General features: G+C 40.8%; 1 protein-coding gene across 1 annotated transcript in view; it reads right to left on the bottom strand.

Moving 5' to 3' along the window:
* Positions 1-3521: 3521 nt before the first annotated feature.
* The window catches only part of LOC130929336 (phospholipid phosphatase-related protein type 4-like), a 38735-nt gene continuing 16920 nt past the window's right edge, over positions 3522-25336 (bottom strand). Inside the window, exons 5-11 of the mRNA XM_057856420.1 lie at positions 24449-24506; positions 24157-24330; positions 23929-24064; positions 22632-22857; positions 19047-19635; positions 15561-15708; positions 3522-4545 (exon numbers count right to left, since the gene is read on the bottom strand). Of these exons, the coding sequence (XP_057712403.1) occupies positions 3818-4545; positions 15561-15708; positions 19047-19635; positions 22632-22857; positions 23929-24064; positions 24157-24330; positions 24449-24506 (2059 nt within the window). The 3' untranslated portion in view covers positions 3522-3817. The remainder of the gene's footprint in view (positions 4546-15560; positions 15709-19046; positions 19636-22631; positions 22858-23928; positions 24065-24156; positions 24331-24448; positions 24507-25336) is intronic.

The raw sequence follows: 25336 nt of genomic DNA, 5'->3' as shown, positions 1-25336 counted from the left end.
ATCATAGAAAACGTTTTTGAATGCGAAAAAATATTTGAGATTGAAAATTTTGCATTTGAATACTTAATTTTTCATTGAAAACGTATTATTTGATTGAAGCAATCCTTTTTGTGTTTGGGCCCTATTATGGGTAGGACATTTATGTCTAAATCATTCAATCCCAAAAAAGTTTCTCCAAGCAAAAAAATTATTTTCAATCAAAGAAAAATCATTTGAAAAATAAAATTGCCCTCCCCTAATTTTTTGCGGTAAAATTATATGCAAAGAAAATGACCGTTTAAGATGCTATTCACATGATCTGTTCAAAAAATAATTTTGACGCCATTATAAAACCTTTTTTTTTGTTTGTTTTTTGGTTCATTTCATTCATTTTTGTTGCAGTTTTATTGCTTTACAACTTTTATATACGTATATAGGAAAGTCAATTTCAAGTGATGACACTTTTCGGCCACCAGGGAGGGCCTGCCCCCCCCCCCCCCCCCCCCCCTTAAAATCCGCTTATGATAGTACTACCAAAGCATTTGTAATTGCAAACATTTTCTGGGAGAAATTGAGCATTTTCTGACAGAATTGCAGGGGTGCCAATACTTTTGGCCAGCACTGTATCTATATATTTGGGGCAGCGGATTACGCAAGGCCAAAGGTGGAACTTTATAAAGTCAAAATATCACTCTTTGTCACATTGTTTATATGAGAAATATAGAACTAAATACTGTATGTACTGTATTCATTTTAATGGAAGAAAAAAAAGCTGAAATTTATTTTACGTATATAGTAATTTAAATATGTTGTTTTTTTAAAGTCATTTCATAGTGCATACATAATGTAGTCATTTTATTTTGTGACTTGTGTTATAATGCAAAATTATATTTTTAAAAAATTATACACTAGTTTTATCTCGTATTTTGAACCCTGCGGCTTTTATCAGTGGTTTTTAAATGGCATGTTCTAAGGTTTCATTTACTATAATAAAATATGTTTTTTTCAATCAATCTCAGTTTTATTGGATTGTTAAAAAGTTTTTGGGTCACCCTGTATATACAGTGCCCTCCATAATTATTGGCACCCCTGAAAAAGATGTGTTTTTTAGCTTCTAATATATATTTTTTTATTCAAATGATATGGGACCTTAATGGAAAAAAAGAGAAAAATCCAACCTACAATACAAGTGCATTCATTCAGTGGGGACAACATCCCACATAAAGAAAAAATTGTTTGACATCAAATAACGTGTGTCACAATTATTAGCACCCCTGGTGTTAATACTTTGTACACCCCCCTTTTGCCAACAAAACAAGGTCTGGGGACTGAGATGGCCATGGGAGGAGCTTGATTTTGTGTCTGGTGAACCATTTCTGTGTCGATTTGGCCATATGTTTAGGGTCATTGTCTTGCTGAAAGACCCAGTGACGACCACGCTTCAGCTTTCGGGCAGAGGGCAACAGATTTTGATTTGAAATTAGGGTTGGAAATCTCTGGCATAAAGCCGATTTGATATGTATCTAGATACACAGGTTACGATTCGATTAAAAAAACAATACATTTTTAAGGCCGAGCGATTCGATACGATTTGATGCAGTGTAAGAACGATACGGTTCGATAGAGTGAAAACGATACGATAGTAAACATTTGTTGTGTGTGTTTGTACAGTATTTTGTACGTACAAAATTTCATAACAATGTTATGTTTTATTTAAAAAAAAAAAAAAAAAAGGCTTACTATATGACTGTCATTTTGTTGGATGGGATTGATAATAAAACAAAACTCCAGTGACAGACAACAATAAAGTGCAGTAATTCAATTACTGTATTTCCTGGTGTTTTTAACACAAGAGGTAAGTAATTTAAGTGCAAACTTTCAACGTAAACATCTTACAAACCAAAAAATATTAATTATATGCAGCAGCTCAAAAAAAAAAGAATTAAACCTGCTAGTGTTATCATAAATAAATAATAAATTATGCTTTACGACTGGTATAATTGGGGGAATAAGAACATGGCATTTTAGACAGACAGGTCAATAATCATTACTTTAACCTAATAAACAGCAAAGTCATTCACTTATGCCTGTGCTTCCTCATTTTTTATTCCTCATCCCTGTCCATATCTTTTTCGAAGGGCAGATTTTTCTTGAAGAAGATCAACTAATCCACATGTTCATGTTTAAGTAGACTGCGTTTCGTGGAAACAATATGCCGCCCTTTCCACCATTGTAGTGAGCTATTTTTCAGGTTTAAAAACTCACGATCTCTGTACCGTTCCACATTTCACACAAGCTCTATCCCATGCGAACACATCTGGCTGCCTTCATCACTTCAAAGTCCGACTTTTCCTGTTGTCCTGGGTGCGTTGAAAATCAAGCGCTGCACGTCGCTGGCGTCGGTGATCACACTGTCCATTGTTTTAGCATGTTGCTTCGTTGCCACTACTAGTTTCGTTTTGGGCTCTGAAGAAAACGCTACGGACCGTGCGTTACAGTGGTTTTGTTAGCTCTCGCGTTGTTATGACGATCGTGGAATGACGGCGACTAGTATCGGTTCTGCCGAAATGCATGGGAAGTTGAGGCAACCACGACTGTGAGTAGTGCTTGTCCATATTATATCATGCGTGCGGTCTTGATCTAAGTGCGCTGTGTGGTGAATGACACAAGCGCAGCATGTGAAGTAAAAGCTAAATATCATATTTAGCAATGCATTTGAAGCCGGTTCTTGTGCTCGCGATAGCCGAATCCTATCTCTACTATCGGTTCATTGAATATTTAATGGCTAATTACTGTCGAATGGTAACTTTACTATTGATACATCTGTATCTCTCACCTGTAGAACCGGATATCCGGTCGTATCAGTTTATCGTTCTCAAGCTTATTTAAAATGTCCTGGTATTTCAAAGCATTCATGATGCCATGCACCCTAACAAGGTTCCCAGGGCCTTTGGAAGCGAAACAGCCCCACAGCATCACTGACCCACCCCCATACTTCACAGTGGGTATGAGGTGCATTTCAGCATGCGCATCTTTCGTGGCACATCAGACCCACTTAGAGTGTTTGTTGCCAAAAAGCTCAATCTTGGTCTCATCTGACCAAAGCACACGGTCCCAGTTGAAGCCTGGGACCGTGTCAAAGGCCCTGGGAACCTTGTTAGGGTGCATGGCATCATGAATGCTTTGAAATACCAGGACATTTTAAATCAATATCTGTTGCCCTCTGCCCGAAAGCTGAAGATGGGTCGTCACTGGTTCTTTCAGCAAGACAATGACCCTGAACGTATGGCCAAATCTACACAGAAATGGTTCACCAGACACAAAATCAAGCTCCTTCCATGGCCATCTCAGTCCCCAGACCTTGTTTTGTTGGCAAAAGGGGTTTGTACAAAGTATTAACACCAGGGGTCCTAATAATTGTGACACACATTATTTGATGTCAAATATTTTTTTCTTTATGTGGGATTTTTTCCCCACTGAATGAATGCACTTGTATTGAAGGTTGGATTTTTCTCTTTTTTTCCATTAAGGTCCCATATTATTTGAATAAAAGAACAATTAGAAGCTAAAAAACACATATTTTTCAGGGGTGCCAACAATTATGTATACTGTATGTATGTATGTATGTATGTGCACTGTATACGGTAATTTTCCGACTACAAGCCACTATCTTCTACTTTGAAGCCTGCGGCTTATGGTACATAGTACTGGAGCATATCCCTTGGGCGATATATAACCTTTATGTTGTCACACCACTACTCCAAAAATGGCAAAAATATGTGTATATTGCCCAGAAAATCAAATCTTCCTTGGTGGCGAAAGACGATATTTGACCAGATTAAGCTTCCTTAAAGGCCAAACCTAGACTTTGAGGTGGCGGGTGCGTCATAATGGGCCGGGGCAAAGTAGGCGGAGGGTGCGGACTCGGTCGCCCGAACATTCCTTGTAACTGTCTGTTATGGTGGACGGGATTGTCTTGGAAAAAATGTCCGCTTTCACCTTTGAAGACGTTGTTCCCCGAATCTTGACCGAAGTGAACTTCGGCGCCGTCTTTTCTCCTCAAGGTGGACTCGCGGCTGGAAGACGCGGCCGACTGGCTGTCGGAGCTGCCGTCGCTGCTGGCGGCCGTCCCTTCCACGGGGGTGACGCGAATGGTCGTGACCGACTGGGGGTGGTAATGGAAAGGAGGGGAGAATACGGAATTGGGAGTGAGAGGATTGCAGGAGTTGGGATCCTGGAAATTGGAATGGGATTGGTGCAAAGGGTAAACTACGTGCGGGTGATTGCTCGGAACTCCTTCCACGCCGAGTTTGCCCTCAAATTTGTTCCCCGCGACGCTCTGCCGGCCGTCCGAGGAGCCGGCGTCCTTCAGGGAGTCGCAGCTGTCCGCGTTTCGCGGTATGTCGTCGATGTTAAAAGCGGACTGTCGGAGGGACGGACGTTTTTCCACGGGAGTCCAGCGCCAAGAGCCGCTGCCGTCCGTGCTGGGGGGTTTCACCACGGGCTTGTTGGACTCGGGGTGGGCTTCCACACGGATGATGCTGCCGCTTCGTTCCAACGCTTGGCCTTAGAGACAAAGACAGGTTAGGAGGTTTTTGAGGGGAGGCAGTGCCCGCCCCTAGTGGCTGAAAAATGTCATTGCATGTAATTGACTTTCCTATACAGGTAGTCCCCCGGTTATGAACAATTTCTGTTCATACTAGAGCTGAAATGAATACTCGAGCAACTCGAGTAACTCGAGTTTAAAAACTGATCCGAGTAATTTTATTCACCTCGAGTAATCGTTTATTTTCACAGCTCTAAGCATCACTTTTTGCTCTGACTACTTTTAATGCGGGACAACGCGCTGATGTCACGTGAGTAGAGGAAGAAGCAAAAAAAAAAAAAAAACTTACTGCAGCCGACAGCCACTACAAACGACGCCGACGTTGCTAAATACTAGCCCGCACGATGCTACGTTGGTACAGGTAGCGTCTGATGCGTCTCATAGAGATCACATGTATGTTGAACTAGATGCGAAATGACAGCCTCGGCCGCGTCTGGGCAGCGTTAGTAAACAGCCTCCATCTTAAAGCAGTAGAGCACTAAGCACTAAAAAAGAGCGCTAAGCGCTAATAAATAAGATTAACGTTACTGTTACTAGCTCACGTAACGTTAGCCCTGCGGAGGGCTAGGTTTCTATTAATCATGACCACTGTCGATGCGTGGCTAACGTGTCTTACATACAGGCTTTAACATAACATAGCGATGTGGAGTGATGAGGGTGTAAAATAAAAACTCAATAATGCTAACTATCAATTTTAGCTCAGTAGTCATTGCTGGATAAAACACCAAGTAGCACTGGTCCCTAATTGTGCTCCAATACAGCCTGTATCATACATTTATTTTGAACACTGCAAAAACTCAAAATCCTATCAGGACTTACAGTTTAGACTAACTTAAAACTTAACTAGAACTTAAAAATGGCTTGACACGAATAGAAATTCAATTGAAACACGTGGGGAAAAAATCCTAACTTTTAAATGATGTGTGTTATCAAGCGTAACGGCATATATATGGCGGAAAACACAGACAAGACTGTAAAAGCAGTTTCTGCTCTTGCACCCCTCTTTAAAATAAACAGCTGCATTTTAAGCCAAAACAACTGTTGTGTTTGATAGATTAATATGTCTATATGCTGCCATAGCAGATTCATGGCACATGAAGCCCCCGAACTATTTTTAATTTGTCCGTTTTACCCTGAAAACCCCCGTTTACAGATGTCGCGCAACCGCTTTTGTTTCAACAGAGCCATAAAACGAAGGTAATTAATTATATTTATTATTCCAAATGTCTGTCGTTTTTAGTTTAGAATCATTCATTGATGTCTCATATTTCGGTTTAAAAAAAAAAAACCTTTAAAAAATTATTCACTCACACATTTTAAACTTTTAAACAAATTATGTCACAATGAAAAAAATGGCGTCTGTAAAAAAGTCATGGATATCTACCTCATAACTATCCCTTAATTGTATTTTTTTGTTTGTCACTGTTGCATTTTCCTCAATATGTTAGATGATAAATAATTGATTCAAACAAAAAAAAAGTTGAAAAAAAACATTTAAAAGGGTAAATATATAAAAAAGAAAATCTCGACCACTCCTTGATGTCTGCGATTTCTGCATCGCGACCCTTGTTATATTACCATGTTTCACCTATCAAATCCCCCAAAAAATCAAGCTGTGGCCATTCACAGCTATGTCTTGACACTCAGTGATACATGCGACATGGAGTTTTTGGATCGAAACAAAGTAAGTACGCAATAATATCTCGTTAAAGTCGTGGCGTCTGTAATTCTGTTCTCGCGTGCTCTCACCTCCAGATATGGTTTTGCTGTTTAAAATTTTTTTTTTTAAAATGCCCTTCTATAAATAACCTCTTGCTGCTTCGCTACTGTGCAGACGTCTCTCTGCTTTGCTCCTGCTTCTCAAGCTTCAATCATCTTTTTAATCATTTTTAAACACCTCTAAATTACTCAGGAGGTCTTGGAATTATCTTTTAATCATGTTTATATTCAAACAAAGGCTTTTTGAGCATTTTTGAGCCTTTTAAAGTGCTTTTTTGTCGTTACTGGAACACAAGTCTGCCTTATCGGAGCTGAGGAATTCGGCTAACGAAAGCTAAGTAGCAGCAACATGCCTCCCCTGTCAATGGATGATTACCACAAACTGCTCCAGAAGATAGCAGTACTGGAAACAAAAATCTACCGGCTTGAAGTGAATATGGAGGTAAACGGACAGCTCGGGAATGAAACCACTCTGCCGATCTCCCAAAACAGCGAGTGGGAGCGGACCCACAGAATGCAAACAAACACCATTGAGACTCAACGGGACCCTGGCAGAACCCAGCACTGGCAGATTTACGATGAAAAGGAATGGCCACCTCTGCAGAAGAATGCGTCATCTACTCCGGCACCAGAAGGAAAATTATCACAGATCAAGGCAACAACAAAGGCTCAAAGCAAAGTGCCTCAAGCTGCTGGAATTTTACTGGAAAATAGATTTACGCCACTCTCCGAGACTCCTGACCCAGGGAAAGTTGGAACACCCAGCTCGAAAGAGAGGTACGATGCTAATGCATGTGCTAGCAGGCTACAGAGAAAGCGACCCAATGGGCCCCGCACTCTGATAGTGGGCGACTTTGCTGTGAATGGGATGAAACACTTTTGTAGCAACAATACCAGAGTATGTTGTTTAAACAAAGCTACGGTGTCTGTTATCTCTGAACATATCTTGAGCATTGCTGCTCAGCATCCAACAGCCACTAGTCTGATAATACACACAGGAGCCCTCGATATTGCGAAGCAAAAATCAGAGCTTTTAAAGCAAGACTTCACTGAACTGATAAACAAAGTCAGAACTTTAAATACTGAGGTGTTTTTCAGTGGACCCATACCCGCGCCCAGGCTGGGGGATGAAAGTTTCAGCAGAGTGATGATGCTTAACAAATGGCTCAAAGCAACATGCGCTGGACAATCGATGTACTTCATTGACAATTTCAACATATTTTCAGGGCGCAGGCACCTCTTTAAGAACGATGGCCTTCACCTAAATAAGTCAGGAGTGCGGTTACTAAGCAGCAGCATGTTTTATCTCTTGAGGCACAGACAGTCTGCTTATCTCGAGGAAAGGAGGCAAGCTGTCCCAAAACATCGGATAAACATGGTGGCTGGGATGAGTGCTGAATCAGACAGTGTGCACGCAGGATCAATCTCTCCTCCAAAAATGGAGCCGATAGTCGCTGAAGGGGAAGTGACTAAGCTAGCCCCGCCAGGCTGTGACCAACCCTCATCTGCTGAGGCTCCACTGCTTCAACGGAAGGAGACCCTGGTAGCAGGTGATCGACCCCCTTCAGACGAGACTCAAGAAGTGGCTCCATCAGCTCAACAGGAGGAGAACGACCCGACCGTGCAATCCTCTGCTGTCGAGGCCCCATCCAGCACCAAATCCTCGCACTCCAAGACGCCACCATGCCGCCGACTCCAGGCTAAGGCCCCATCCAGCCCCAAATCCTCACACTCCAAGACGCCACCACGCCGCCGACTCCAGGATAAGGCCCCATCCAGCACCAAATCCTCACACTCCAAGACGCCACCACTCCGCCGACTCAGTCAGGCTAAGGCCTCATCAAGGCCTAAATCCCCACAGTCCCGGAAGCCACCCCGCCGACGACTTAGTTTGGATGGAATAATGAGTCAACCTGATTGGGACTCCATGGGTCTAGATAGCAAGGTTAACCAGTCTCTTGATCTCCTCAAGTTCATGTCTTCACTTCCACCCTGTACCTGCCACACCCGACAGGTGCCAGGGGAAGATGGCAACAAACCAACCAGCCTCCACTGGAATTCTCTCGGGGCAAAGCCAAAGCACTACAACTCTGGAACTACACGGTATTATCCTTCTATGGAGGAAGCCATGTTTGCGACACCAATATGATGTGCACCGGGTCCAGGCTGTGACAACATTACAAAGACTTTTCTGTCCCAGCAAAAGCCGGGGCCTTATGGAGTACAGTATGTATGCTCAACAATCCCAGTGGTGATAAACAACAAAAAAAGGGCTAGACTGGTGAGAAATAAAAAACGTTCAATAAATTCTGCCAACCTGTTAACCATAGTATGTCATTCCCAAAGCTCACCAGTGAATCCAGTCTGGCATCTCCAATTGGCTCTGCTAAATATTAGATCTTTAGCTGGCAAATCTTTCTTAATTAATGATTTTATCTGCAAACATAACCTTGACATGTTGTTCCTAACAGAAACTTGGTTAGATCAAGATAAGAGTTCGACAGTTCTGATCGAGGCAACCCCCGCAAACTTCAATTTCTTTAGTGCGCCAAGAACCCATAAGAAAGGAGGTGGGGTTGCCAGTCTGATCAGGGACAGTTTTCAATGCACGAATATTTCATGTGGTCAGTTTGATTCCTTTGAGTATATTGTCATTCAGCTAAAAAGCCCTTGCAGAGCTGCCTTGGTAACAATTTACAGACCACCGAAGTATAACACAATGTTTTTTGATGAGTTTACCAAAATACTGTCTTCTGTGTGCATGGACTTTGATTGTGTTGTTTTAGTGGGTGACTTTAACATTCATGTTGATAATCCTGAAGAAAGATGTGCTAGAGAGCTTTTAAATATTTTGGATACATTTGGTTTATCTCAGCATGTCACAGTTCCAACACATAACAGAGGGCACATACTGGACTTAATAATATCCAAAGGTCTTAACATCTCTGAGGTCACAGTGAATGATGTTGCTCTGTCTGATCACTACAGCATTATGTTTAAAATGACCACCCCTGTCCATCCTCTGAAAAGGGAAACAGAGTTTATTAGGAAGCGTTACTTAAGTGATAACACATGTGCGTTATTCACACAGGCCTATGCCTCATTATTAACCCCTACAATAGCTCCAGTGGAAGAACTTGTAAATAGTTTCAGTTCCGGTGTGATGACTGTAATGGACACTATTGCCCCGATTAAGACAAAAACTTTGTCAAGAAAGAAGAGGTCACCCTGGAGAAATGCCATACTAGCTATAAAACAAAAGCAAGTTTGTAGACGAGCAGAACGCAGATGGCGAAAAAACAAACTCCTAGTTTTTTATGATATCTACAAAGAGAGTCTTCGCAAATACAACCAGGAACTGAAAAATGCTAGACAATCATATTTTTCAGAGATCATTAGTAGAAACACCAACAATACTCGCACACTATTTTCTGTTGTTGACAAACTGACAAACCCACAAGCATCAATACCTCAGGAATTGGCATCTGAGGTGTCCTGTAATAATTTCGCAGCATTTTTTACACACAAAGTACTAATGATTAGACAGACTGTGTGCAACTCCGGATTAACAAATGTTACACTAAATGCCTCCCAACATGTCCCCCACGTCAATCTTAGACAGTTTAGCCTCTTGGACTATGCCACTTTAACAGAAATTGTGTCGAAACTAAAGCCCACAACATGCTGCCTTGACATCCTTCCTTCAAACTTTTTCAAAACTGTTTTTCATTGCATAGCCCCAGACATACTTCAGATTATAAATACTTCCCTCCAAACAGGAGAGTTTCCTCAGACTTTAAAAACTTCAGTAATAAAACCTCTCCTAAAAAAACCTAATCTGGATGCCTCAACCATTAGTAATTACAGGCCAATATCAAATCTGACATTCCTGGGGAAAATTATCGAAAGGGTTGTGTTTGAACAGATCCAGACTTTTATGATCCAAAACAATCTTTTTGACTCATTTCAGTCTGGATTTCGGCCACAACACAGCACCGAGACCGTGCTTATCAAAGTCCTAAATGATATTCGTCAGAATACCGATGCAGGCAAATCATCTGTTCTGCTACTATTGGATCTCAGCGCCGCATTTGACACGGTTGATCACAACATACTACTCAGCAGATTGGAACAGTGGGTAGGGCTTACTGACACTATTCTTCAGTGGTTCACATCCTATTTACATGATAGGGATTTCTTTGTGTCAATCGGAAATTATCAGTCAGAACGAACCAAATTCACGTGTGGAGTCCCTCAAGGGTCAATTCTTGGACCACTCTTATTTAACATCTATATGCTTCCGTTAGCTCAGATAATGGAACAGTATGACATCTCCTATCACGCCTATGCAGATGACACACAACTGTACATTTCTGTGTCCCCACATGATTATAGTCCCTTAGTCTCCCTGAGTAAATGCATTCATCAAATCAATGAATGGATGTGCCAGAATTTTCTCCAGTTAAATGTGGAGAAAACAGAGGTGATCATTTTTGGGCCAAAAAAGGAAAGGTCAAAGATAAGCAGCCAACTTAGCACAATGTCACTTACAGCTACAAATCAAGTCAGAAACCTTGGCGTAATTATTGACTCAGACCTAAAATTTGATAGCCATCTAAAGTCCGTCACTAAATCCGCTTATTACCACCTAAAAAATATAACCAGAATTAAGGGGCTTCTGACTCAACAAGACATGGAAAAACTTATGCATGCATTCGTTTTCAGCAGATTGGACTACTGCAACGGTATATTTACAGGTCTTGATAAAAAATCAGTCAGGAAGCTGCAGCTAGTACAGAATGCTGCAGCCAGAGTCCTCACAAATACAAGGAAGCTGGACCACATTACACCGGTTTTGAAATCGCTACACTGGCTTCCAGTGAGTCAAAGGATAGACTATAAAATACTACTGCTCGTCTACAAAACACTTAATGGCCTTGGACCAAAATACATGCTTGACTTGTCAGATTCCTATGAGACATCTAGACCCCTAAGGTCGTCTGGAACGGGTCTTCTGCATGTTCCAAGAACCAGAACCAAGCAGGGTGAGGCAGCATTTAGTTATTATGCTCCTCACCTCTGGAACAAGTTACCCGAACGTCTGAAGTATGCTCAAACCGTTAGCTCCTTTAAATCAGGGCTAAAAACGCTTTTGTTTAGCACTGCATATCCATAACTGTCTATATATTTCAATCTACCTGCCTTCTATTCCTCTTGTGCTTATCTCCATTGCTGATTTCAATGATTATTATTAGTAGTAGTTTTGGCTTTATTTCTATTTTTGTTTTATTTTCATTTATTTATTTTTATTCTGTGATTAAATGCGATCTTTTGTCTTGGTTTTTACGTTGTGTTGATTTAAATGTGATTTTTATGGTTTTCATGTGATGTAAAGCACTTTGAATTGCCTTGTGTTGAATTGTGCTATATAAATAAATTTGCCTTGCCTTGCCTTCTGCTCAAAATTTTTCTTCCCCCAGAAAATTGAGATTTTAAGCTTTCCAGTGATGTATCACACGTGCATATTGGACAGTTTTGAAAGTTGGCTAAATTGGGGGTCTCAGAGCGGAACTTCAAGTCACCTGAGTGTTGTCCGCCATATATGTTTTTTTTTTTTTATACGATCTAAAGGTTTTTTGAGTGAAAGCAGTGAATTAGTCTTTTTTTTTTTATTCTAGTTACATCTGAGATGCAATTGTTGGCTGTTTTCAACAATATACATCGAAAATAAAGACATTGATTGACTGGAAATGGTTTAAGATTAGATGAAATCTCTTATTTTCTCATGTATATTTATAATTGCTCTTCACCAAAAAATATATTTGTTTTATCCGATTACTCAATTAATCGATAGAATTTTCAGTCGATTACTAAAATATTCGATAGCTGCAGCCCTCGTTCATACGCTGGCGATATAACCCGAATTTCCGCGTAAATTGGAATTAACCCTTTAAAAATAACTGTTCAAAAAGTCCAAAAGTATTTGTTTGTTTTTTTTTAATGATGAAAGATACACTGCCCTCAGGTGGCAGCGTTGGGTGCGGGTGGACTGTCGCCTTGGCTTCTATGACCGAGTAGGAGACTCGGTCTTACATGGATAAAGGGTAGCTGCACTCTGGTTTGGCCCACATCAGGCTGTAAGCTGTTTCAGCTAACATGACGATATGACGGTATAAAACATTTTCGATCGTCATATGATGGGGGGAAAATTTACATTATGCTTTTGTGATGTATGATTGCTTCTGTGACATAGATTGTAACAACTTCTCTTGTTTTTCACCTTGTTGCCATAGTCAGGAAACGCGCTTGAGAATCTCACGAGATAACTTGTTTTGCACCATAGTATTGTTTTACTACACGCCTGGGTCCCATAGTTACACGCCTGGGTCCCATAGAGATAACTGTTTTGCACCCATAATATTGACCATTTGTCCCATGTGAAAAGCCCCTTTTCAAGGGGGCTGAACCAAAAGTAGCTTAAATGCTTGTGATTGGACGGGGCCGCACCGCTCGGGGGTGGAAGTTGGCCTCTCCGCCTCCGAGGGGTTCGTCCTTACAAAACCGGACACTTCCGGGCGACCCGTGAAGTCCGCCAGGGGTCACATACGGATCGCCTAGCTTTGCCCCTTTGCCGCTTTACTGGAGTGTTGTTGGGTTCCCACTCGTTTGTCACGGTAAGCGATTTTCATTGCTAGGGGACACTTGGTTGTGCTGTAACGTAGCGCGGGGATTCTCGGGTTGACAAACTCAAATCTAGCATCACGTTACCATTTGTTTGCTTGTTTTTGATATCTGTTTGCTTGCTCTTGTGGGATTGTAATCAATAAATCTCATTTATTCTGCATTTTCTAATCAATAAACATCGTCTGTTGAGCAAAAGTGTGCCTGTTACTGATTCACCGCGAACCTGGAAATTTCGGAAAACATCATAAATAGACCTGTTCCTGTGATATGCATACTGCATATTTTGGCCAACAGATGGCGCCTAACTTGCGCCAACTCGACTGTACATGAGTATTGCATACGTACATGACGAATGAACATAGCAACAGACAACTTAATTAACTCATTTGCTCCCAAAAACGTATAAATATGATCTATTTTAAATTGTTTCAGTGTCCCAAAGACGTATTTATACGTCTTTTACGTTTTTTTTTCACAAGAGACATCTCTGGGTTCTGATTCAACTTAGCTCCAAAGCACAATGCTGAAAATCCATTTTAAAGGAATAAAACTGGCCACTGGAGGGCAGTAGCGCATTTGGTAAGACCCCGAACCCGATTCAACGGAACGAACGGCCGGGCTGCACGGCCAGGGCGCTGGCGGAAGACGACCGAATGGACGTCGAGGATGCCAGGCGGCGGACGACCGGGCAAAACAACCGGGAAGATACCCGAGATGCCAAGCGCTGGACGACCGAGCAGAACAACCGGGACCACCAGTGCAGTGGACGATGCTGTTGAGTCCGTACTGCTCGCCAAGCAGAGCTGTGCTCGGCCGCTCTCGTCCCCCGCACCCTCCAGTGTCCCGCGACTCAGCCGGGACACTGGCGCATGGCCAAACCAGTTCCCCCGCAGGGACACAAGTTCCCCAGGCGAACTCCGCCACGAGACAGTGGTCACCACAAAAGAAAGACTAAAAAAAATCCATCTTTATGAGACAGGCGGCGATGAGGGAAAGGTTTACCCCGGCTGTCGCAGCCACAACAGCGTCATCTCTCTGTTAGTTATGTGTAAATAAATTGTTACTTTGCTATCAAAAGCTCTATTTGTCTTGTTGTTTATGGCATTTTGTAAAAGGAAAACATTATTCAGATGTTTGGGATGTAACTAAAGCAAAAAATAGCTTTGTTAAAGTCAAAGTTATGTTTGAAATGTATCCTTTTACAAAAAGCTCAATTTCTCTGTTTTTTCATCAGAAATGGGAAAATTGCTCAAACTAAGCTATTTTCTAATGCTGATTTCTAAAGAATGGAAAAAGATTAGGGCTGTCAAACGATTAAAATTTTTAATCGAGTTAATTACAGCTGAAAAATTAATTAATCTTAATAATCGCAATTAATCGCAATTCAAACCATCTATAAAATATGCCATATTTTTCGGTAAATTATTTTTGGAATGGAAAGACAAGATGGATATATACATTCAACATATGGTACATAAGGACTGTATTTGTTTATTATAGCAATAAATCAACAAGATGGCATTAACATTATTAACATTGTGTTAAAGCGATCCATGGATAGAAAGACTTGTAGTTCTTAAAAGAAAAATTAGTACAATTTATAGAAATTTTATATTAAAACCCCTCTTAATGTTTTCGTTTTAATGAAATTTGTAAAATTTTCAATCAAATAATAAACTAGTAGCCCGCCATTGTTGATGTCAATAATTACTTACACAATGCTGATGGGTGGTTGAAGCCTATAAAATCAGTCGCACCCAAGCGCCAGCAGAGGGCGGCAAAACTCCATATAACACAATTAACAAGTGGTGTTTTACTGTACCGTCATTTAAATCTGTTTGAGCGGGTAATCTGCGTTAATTGCGTCAAATATTTTAACGTGATTAATTTAAAAAATTAATTAACGCCCGTTAACGCGATAATTTTGACAGCCCTAAAAAAGATACAAACTAACTTTTTTCTCCTGCTGAAAGAAGAGAGTCTAATCTTTCTTTTGGTGGATTCCATGTTTATATAGAAATAGAAGAGAATTTTCTGTGGGCCTTGCAAAATCAGTCAAAATCCAGTAAAACGGCCGGGAGCAAAGGGCCTTGCTCCAGTGAAAATGGTTGGGAGTGAATGAGTTAAATTAGTTAAACAATGGGACTTCGACTTGGCCGACTTTGTTGTACGTATCCGTAAAGACAGTCTTTGTTTAAAAGGACAATTAATTAAACGAGTAATCGATATACTCTGTAAATGTCACTTTTTTCAATCACCTTCACAAGTTTTTTTTGGCCTTGTTGTAAGTCATAGTGAAGACAAAACGGATGACTATTTTCTTTTATTTCTATTTTTCTTTCTATTTTCTATTTTTTTCCCACTAATATAGGCGATAAATTGAAAATTTGGCACATTTAAAAAAATCAATAAAAAAAACAAAACAATTAAGGGCAAATTTATTGTATTTTTGATAGGCTTAGGGTTGCAATTAATCTCAATTTAAGATTTTTTTAAGTCAAATTCCAGTCACCTGCAGGCAATGAATTAATTAGTAAAACAATGGGACCTTGAGAGTTTGAAGAGTACATACCTTCCATTACACCAGTAGTAGAAGCCGGCGGTGACGGGTCTTGGTCCATCAGGGTTCTGTAGCGAATAGATCCGGTGCAACTGACGGTGCTGCCGCCGTCCTCTGATCGGGAATTGAGCAAACCCGGCGGTTTCGAGAAACCGATCACCTACAAAGACAGATTATGGTAATGAGCCAGCTCACCTGACTGACAACATCTACTAGGCATGTGATAATATATCAAAAAGGTGATATATATCGAGATACCTTGTATCCCAAAAGGTTATCGATATGCTCCCACCAAGAATCTATATGTCGTTTTAAAAAAGCTGTCACTGTTTAAAAAAAAAAGAAGGATCCAACAGGTTGCTACTAAAATCTTCCATTAGAATAGTGTGTACATTAGCTCACAGTGACACTTTTTAAAGACGATATATCAATTCTTGGTGGGAGCATAATGCATATGCCGAAATGTTCACACTCTAAGCCGCCACCCACCAGATGTGACACGAAAACGGCATTTGTTCACAGATAAGCCGCACTGGAATATAAACAGCAATTGTCCTCACTGTATTATGGAATATTTACACCAAAAGAAATGAACCAGTAACAGTTTATTTGATGACTGTCATAAGACCAAATGAACCACCATGAAGCTTTGAACCGATTGGCTGCAAAGCTTCATGGTGGTTCATTTGGTAACATTTTATTTGATGACTGTCATAAGACCAAATGAACCACCATGAAGCTTTGAACCGATTGGCAGCAAAGCTTCATGGTGGTTCATTTGGTCTTATGACAGTCGTCAAATAAAGTGTTACCGTTTAATAACACTTTATTTGACGACTGTCATAAGACCAAATGAACCGATTGGCTGCAAAGCTTCATGGTGGTTCATTTGGTCTTATCACAGTCGTCAAATAAAGTGTTACTAGTTAATGACACTTTATTTATTACCGGTTAATAACACTTTATTTGACGAGTGTCATAAGACCAAATGAACCATCATGAAGCTTTGAACCGATTGGCTGGAAAGCTTCATGGTGGTTCATTTGGTCTTATGACACTCGTCAAATAAAGTGTTACTGGTTAATACTTTATTTATTACCGGTTAATAACACTTTATTTGATGACTGTCATAACATTGGCTATAGGGGATAGTTGCCTTTCTCGCAGACACCGTGTAACTGTTTGGATCAGTTTAACACATTCATTATAGTAAAGCATTTAACCATAGTTTAGGCAGACTTCACTCCCTGCACTTTGACACAGTAAAGTGGACCAGCTTATCAGCCCTCACCTGATAAGCGAAGGACAAAAACGTCAGCATCTCTTCGGTGGAGTCAGGACACCACCGCCCTACCAAGGCAACATGTTGATAGCCTGGCGCCTTAGACGTCAACATATGCATCAGTTGCCGTGGCAACCACGACCCAGCCACGAAAAATGACGCATGAACTTGACTGCCCAAACCTGCCACGGAAGGATGATTCCAAGACAACACCCAGGCACATCTTCCGCCCACTCCACCGCATCTTTCAAAAGACTGAACATTTAGCTAACAACTGTTGCTTCTCTGGAACATTCTGATGTATCCGTTGTTTTGCGGACCCAGCATTGCCTCTCCGTCGTCTGTTTTGCCTTGCCTTTTGATCATGGTCGATGAATAAATCGACAACCTGTTTTCGGTGAGCCTTCTTTAAACCGTTCAAAATGGAGTCAGTAAAAAGGGTTAGCGCTGGAGTGAACGCGCGGAGTTTGGCCTTTCCGGCCGACTTGCTGGGGCTGCACCAGCGGGACGATTACTGGTTCGGCTGTCGTGGTTCCGGCGACTTGGCTGGGGGGCCGAATTTCTTCATGGCCTAATTATTTCTTCAGTGACTGTTCCAATTGTTTCATTAATTGCTACTTATGGTATTTGGCAACACTTTATTTGACAGTGACGCCATAAGACTGTCATTAGACAATCACAATCATGACATGACACTGTCATGAGCATTAATGAATGCTTATAACCAGTGTTGGGAGTAACGCCATTATAAATAACGCCGTTACGTAACGGCGTTATTTTTTCAGTAACGGGGTAATCTAACTAATTACTTTTTCCACCGTTACAATGCCGTTACCATGCCGTTACCGTTACTGACGGTCAAAAGCGGTGCGTTACTTACTCTGAATAAATTGAAGAAACTACCAGCCGTGTCGAGTCGACTCTCTGCTCTGTTGATTTGTCATCCAAGACTTGGGATGCGTTCACGTTCGAGAATAGCGCACGTACTTCTGACTCCAAGCTGTTTGTCCCTGCTCATTCAATTAGACAATGATTTCCAAAGTTTGGTAACGTTTCTGTGTTTGCTACACCTGAGCAGCCTCGTTCCCATCTCCCACTGTCAGACAGCAATAATTCTGCTTCCATCTTGAGGACGGCAGACGCTTTGAAGGTGACGTGAATTGTCGGGAAACGAGCCTACCTGAATGCAGCCCCTCGAGAGATGCGATTGAAGTGATTGTGATTGGCTGAGGGTTAAAGTCATGTGTCGTGGTAAGCCAATCAGAGCCGGTGATTTCACAAGCAAACCAGAACAGCGCGTGTGGCAAACACACTTACGCAAAACAGATGCACAGGGTCGGGATAGCAGACCATTCAGAGGAAAAATTGTCCTTTAAGAGGTGGAGATATAGACACTATTTCAAGTTTGTCGAAATTAAAGGAAAGAACCTGCATGTAATGTGTAATTTATGTCCCGGGGCAAAGCTTTTGTCGACATCTGTGGCAAGTAATTCAAATCTGCAGAAGCACCTAACAAGTTAACTACCTGTCTGTTCTTCTCTATTCCACTGACTCGAATACTGCTCAGAAAATGTCAAATTCTTTGACATACAACAAGTTCTTTTTAAAGTAACGGAAATAGTTACTTTCCCTGGTAACTAGTTACTTTTACTATAGAGTAATTCAGTTACTAACTCAGTTACTTTTTTGAAGAAATAGTGAGGAATGAAACTAATTACTTTTTTAAAGTAACGTGCCCAACACTGCTTATAACAGATGTCATTTGGTGTTATCCGGCAAATGATCTCACTTTGGAATGGATGTAAAACATCAGAGCTGGACATAAATGGAGTTAGTAACATAATTTGCCGAATGACACTTCATGACATCTGTTAATAACGTCTTGCCATTATTACGACGGTCTTATGACAGTCTTATGACGCCGCTGTCAAAAAAAAGTGTTAAAAAATACAATAACTAGCAATTAATGAAGAATTAACTAAACAAATAATTAGCACAGAACATGAATTTTGATTGTTATTTACATATGTAGCGCTGCAATGCATGTTAGGAGGCACGTGTTACCTATTAATCCAAATAAATCTACATATAAGCCACACTGGACTATAAACCGCAGGATTCAAAATGAAGAAAAAAAGTAGCAGTTTACATTCCGAAAATTACGGATAACCTTTTCGGCTAAAAATATGTTACACTCCTATATGTCTACCACTCACCTGCATGAGTCGAGGCTGCCCGCCCGCGCTGAGCGGTCTACATGGGAGCGTGCTTTTCTCCGTAACCCTCACCCACTTCTGTTTCGCAGACGCCAGCACATCAAAAGTGCTGTCTTCAGATTCGCTCTCCTGATCCTTGACGGTAGAATTTTCCTCTTCGGGGATGTGAACCAGCTGAGAAGATCCGGGGCGGGACTGGATGATCATTCTCGGTCCGGCCGAGTAGCCACTTCCTCCGTTCTGGATTTGGGGAGTTTTATTTTGAACGCAACTGGCGGCTATCTTTATATAAGAGGCTGGGATGTGAGCTTCTTGTCCAGCAGCTGGCGAGAGGTGGCTTCCCGCGTGGAGCTCCGCGTCCATGCCTCCGGCGGGTGTTTCGGAAGGATAGCGAAGATGTATGTCTCTTTGCGGAGATAAGGAAGCTGGTCTGATGCCGTCCATGACCTGCAGGGACAGTTTCCGCTTGTCGTTTTTATTCTTCCATTGGCTGAGGAGCTGTTTGGATCGGGTGGAATCCATGGAGGTGTGGATGGAGGCGTGTCGACGAGGAACGCGACAACCCTCTGATGAGGAGCCGCCGTGGTTCCTGAAGGAACAAGTTTTTGGACAATCATGAGAAAATTTAAAAAAGAAATATTTCTTTTTTCGCTCGATATCATTTCATTTCCTCACATGATGAACATTCCTTCTAGCTAGCGCCGTCAATGGCAGACAGTGAGTTAATTACTGGAATAGAATCTTTTAATTAATCCTGGGAATTGTTTTCTCTTGAACCCCTTGATGAATTCACATTTTTGGCAAATATGCATAAAAAGCGCGAGGGAAATACAGTGGGGCAGATAAGTATTCAGTCAACCACCAATTGTGCAAGTTATTCAACTTGAAAAGATTAGAGAGGCCTGTAATTGTCAACATGGGTAAACCTCAACCGTGAGAGACAGAATGAGGGAAAAAAAACAGAAAATCCCATTGTTTGATTTTTAAAGAATTTATTTCCAAATTAGAGTGGAAAATAAGTATTTTGTCACCTACAAACAAGCAAGATTTCTGGCTGTCAGAGAGATCTAACTACTTCTAACAAGGCTCCACTCGTTACTTGTATTAATGGCACCTGTTTTAACTCATTATCGGTATAAAAGACACCTGTCCACAATCTCAGTCAGTCACACTCCAAACTCCACTATGGCCAAGACCAAAGAGCTGTCAAAGGACACCAGAGACAAAATTGTAGACCTGCACCAGGCTGGGAAGACTGAATCTACAATAGGTAAAACGCTTGGTGTAAAGAAATCAACTGTGGGAGCAATTACTAGAAAATGGAAGACGTACAAGACCACTGATAATCTCCCTCGATCTGGGGCTCCATGCGAGATCTCACCCCGTGGCGTCAAAATGATAACAAGAACGGTGAGCAAAAATCCCAGAACCACACTGGGGGACCTAGTGAATGACCTACAGAGAGCTGGGACAACATTAACAAATGCTACTATCAGTAACATAATGCGCCGCCAGGGACTCAAATCCTGCACTGCCAGATGTGTCCCCCTGCTGAAGCCAGTACACATCCAGGCCCGTCTGCGGTTCGCTAGAGAGCATTTGGATGATCCAGAAGAGGACTGGGAGAATGTGTTATGGTCAGATGAAACCAAAATAGAACTTTTTGGTAGAAACACAGGTTCTCGTGTTTGGAGGAGAAAGAATACTGAATTGCATCCAGAGAACACCATACCCACTGTGAAGCATGGGGGTGGAAACATCATGCTTTGGGGCTGTTTTTCTGCAAAGGGACCAGGATACTGATCTGTGTAAAGGAAAGAATAAATGGGGCCATATATCGAGAGATTTTGAGTGAAAATGTCCTTCCATCAGCAAGGGCATTGAAGATGAGACGTGGCTGGGTCTTTCAGCATGACAATGATCCCAAACACACAGCCGGGGCAATAAAGGAGTGGCTTCGTAAGAAGCATTTCAAGGTCCTGGAGTGGCCTAGCCAGTCTCCAGATCTCAACCCCATAGAAAATCTGTGGAGGGAATTGAAAGTCCATGTTGCCCAACGTCAGCCTCAAAACATCACTGCTCTAGAGGAGATCTGCATGGAGGAATGGGCCAAAATACCAGCAACAGTGTGTGAAAAGTAGGAGTGGGAACCTCTTGGTACCTCACGATACGATACGATTTGCGATAGAAAGCTCACGATAACTATGATCTGACGATATGGCGACACAACGATTTTCGATACATTGGTCAGGAAATCATTCTAGGATATTCTACAAAAGAACTAATAAACAGAAAAACAAGCTTCTGCTGTGAATTGGAATGAGTTTATCACTAGTACACGTTCAATCCGTTTGAAGTGGGAGGGTGGCAGCGAATGAACGAATGTTCATTCGCTGCCACCCTCCCAGTTCAAATGGATTGGACGTCTATGCCGTCAGTGGCAGCCAATGCCAGGCAATGAGTAATTTTGGGCCATTTAAGGTCATTTACCTGTTGATTTTCAGTTACTTCCTGTTGATTTTGGGGTATTTTATGGGTCACTTGCTGTTTATTTTGCGTTACAGAACAGAAAGTGACCTGGGAATCACCCAAATGAATGGGCCGTGACTGAAACTCAACAGGAAATGACCTGTAAATGCCCCGAAAATCGGACCGAATGACTGTGAATGCTCTGGTTTTGAACGAACGAACGTTCCCAGTCTAAATGGATTGGGCGTCGAGCACCGTCAATGGCAGCCTTTTTTCAAATTTAAAAACTTTTTTTAATTGACACATTTTTAAAACGATATCGCAATTCTTGACAGGAGCATATCGATAACCTTTTGGGAAACAAAGTATCACGATATATCACCATTTCGATATTTTGTCACACCCCTAGTGAAAAGCTTGTGAAGAGTTACAGAAAACATTTGGCCTCCGTTACTGCCAACAAAGGGTACATAACAGAGCATTGAGATGAACCTTTGGTATTGACCAAATACTTATTTTCCACCATGATTTGCAAATAAACTCTTTAAAAATCAAACAATGTGATTTTCTGTTTTTTTCCCCACATTCTGTCTCTCATGGATGAGGTTTAACCTTGTTGACAATTAAAGGCCTTTCTAATATTTTCAAGTGGGAGAACTTGCACAATTAGTGGTTGACTAAATACTTATTTGCCCCACTGTATGGCGGAAAACAAAGACAGGGCTGAAAAAGCAGTTTCTGCTCTTGCACCCCTCTTTAAAATAAACAGCTGCATTTTAAGCCAAAAGAACTGTTGTGTTTGATAGAACAATATGTCTATATGCTGCCATAGCAGATTCATGGCGCATTAAGCCCCTGAACTCTTTTTATTAATTTTTTTCTTTTAAAAATCCGGCTGTGGCCCTTCACATCTGTGTCTTAACACTTGGTGATACATGCTACATGGAGTTTTTGGATTGAAACAAGGTGAGTACGCGATAAAATCTCGTCAAAATCGTGGCGTTTTTAATTCTGCTCTCGCGCGCCCTCACCTCCGGTTAGGGTTTTGCTGTTTTAATTTTTTTTTTTTTTTTTTTTAAATGCCCTCCTGTTCAAAATTAGAATTCTATTAGTTACCTTGGCAACGTGCTGCTGTTGAAGTTTTTATCACAAGCCGTCATCGGGCTGGGCGGAATGATCATCTCCAAATCAGCATTGGTGACCTTGAGATTGGATTGAGAAGGCTCCCGGTAGGAGGCGCTTCGTGTCAGGATTCGTTTCGGCGGCTCCGGGGACAAGCTGTGGGGAGTGGTCCTGATGCTGATCGGTTCTGCTTGGCTGACTGACAACATGTGGTGGCCCACTAGATCGCAAGGTAAAAAGAACACAACAAAGTGGAAACTACAAATTGACCGATAAGGGATTTTCAAATGCTGATGCCGACATCTTTTTTTTTTTTTTGTGCCAATTTTCGACATCTAAAGTAGGGCTTTCAAAATTATCGCGTTAACGGGCGGTAATTAATTTTTTAAATTAATCACTTTAAAATATTTGACGCAATTAACGCACATGCCCCCCTCAAACAGATTAAAATGACAGCACAGTGCAATGCCAATTTGTTAATTGTGTTTTTTTGGAGTTTTGTCGCCCTCTGCTGGCGCTTGGGTGCGACTGATTTTATGGGCTTAAGCACCAATAAGCATTGTGTAATTATTGACATCAACAATGGCGGGCTACTTGTTTATTTTTTGATTTAAAATTTTACAAATTTTATTAAAACGAAAACATTAAGAGGGGTTTTAATATAAAATTTCTATCATTTGTACTAACATTTATCTTTTAAGAAGTACACGTCTTCCTATCCATGGAACGCTTTAACAGAATGTTAATAATGTTAATGCCATCTTGTTGATTTATTGTTATAATAAACAAATACAGTACTTATGTACTGTATGCTGATATATTCAGCTTGTGTCTTATCTTTCCATTCCAACAATAATTTACAGAAAAATACGGCATATTTTATAGATGGTTTGTATTGCGATTAATTAATTACGATTAATTACAAGTAATTGATTTTTAAGCTGTAATTAACTCGATTAAAAAATTTTATCGTTTGACAGCCCTAATCTAAAGCCGATTTTGTTTGATGATATTTGAGGCCAATATACTTTTAAAAACATGTTGGTTATAAAAAAACAAATGAAACAGTCATTATTAGAAGTTAAATCTGTCTTATGCTATTTCATCATGTAAGACTAACCACTAGGTGGTGCAAATTACAAATAAAGATGATCTCCCAAGCACTAACGGGCGGCCTTCATGAGAAAGAATGTTAAATAAACACCAACCCATTATATCAGCTACAGTATATATCACCAGTTGTTTACCATTTAGTTATTTTAATCTTGACCGAATAGTTTCGTTTCTTTACCTTGATGGCTATTGTTGACTTCTGATTGGCACACACTGTGGAAAGAAGAAGGGGGAGGCTTCCTTAACGTAAAAGACAACTTTCGCCTTTTCGACTTATCTTCTCCAGGCCGGAAACTTCCCACCGCAAAAATTCCCTGTATACAAATATACGTTGTCAGTCTGACAGCACGTGAAAACAGCAATTTCGACAGAAAAAATGGACAAAACTATTTGTTGACTGCGTTACCAGGTAGGACGCAACGGCTAACCCCAGAATCCAGCCGCAGTAGACATCAACGGGGTGGTTCCGGAACTGGATGATCCGGGTTAATCCGGCCAGGATAGCCAACATGATGAAAGAAAACACCAAGAGAGGCTTCAGTAGCTTTGTGGAGTCTGTCAGCACTGTGTTTAAATACATCTGAAACACAGTTCATAATAATTTTTAAAATAACAATTTTTAAAAAATATTACTGCCATCGAAAAACTGATATCATAGGTCACCTGTGGGTTATATTTCTGTGCATGCATTGACTTACTGAGACGTAAACAGCAGCAAAGCCAGCCATAGACGCATGCTGAGAGGGAAAAGACTTCCTACAAAATAAGAAGAATCAGTCAAATGTGGCCAGTCAATTGCCAAAATGACAAATTTATGTTTATTCTACATATTGACTTTATTTTTGCCAAAGAAGCAAACAGTGGCTGTCTCAATTTCAGCCATGAGACGTCGCAACAATAACCAAATGACTATTATACCAATCAGTGGTAATAATGTTTTTGTTTGTTTTTTTTACTCGAGGGCACTCATGCTCTTTGGAAGAGTTTCTTAGTTTTGTTCTGGTCTGAATTCAAGGATTTTTGGGTCATCTTTTGGCATAATATGGTCATGTAATAAGTTACACAGTGATTCCTCGCTACTTCGCGCATCAAACTTAGCGCCTTCAGTCCATCACGGATTTTTTTTTTGTCAATTAAAAAAATTTTAAAAATACAGATGAGCTGACCCGAGCCAATCGCGTAGTCTCACTCTCCCTCCCTCCCTCTCCCTGCTCTTTGTTCTTCAGAGAGTGAACTGGAGTTGCTTATTGAAGTAAACGATGATTGACAGCTTTGATTTTGCCATTGACTTGACCTTCAAAGCGCCGCATGCGTCAATCATCGTTTAACTTGTTAAACAGTTGCTTTGGCAACTTATTGTGTGAAAGCAGCTGGAGCAGACTCATTCAACGAAGCATTTAATAAAGACAATCATTTTTTTTTTTTTAATGGATTAGGCATCTACTTTTTTCTGGTTTAAAGATAATTCTGTGGGAAAGTAACATGTTTTAAACCAGTTATCAAAAAAATATATATATTTGTGTGTGTATATACTGTATATATACTTTATATACACATACATAATTTTTTAAAAATCATACTTAGGG

This window comes from Corythoichthys intestinalis, chromosome 14 (genome assembly GCF_030265065.1).
Source record: "Corythoichthys intestinalis isolate RoL2023-P3 chromosome 14, ASM3026506v1, whole genome shotgun sequence".
Lineage (NCBI taxonomy): Eukaryota > Metazoa > Chordata > Actinopteri > Syngnathiformes > Syngnathidae > Corythoichthys > Corythoichthys intestinalis.
Note: the sequence above shows the minus strand (reverse complement) of the source record. Positions and strands in the feature narration are given on the sequence as shown.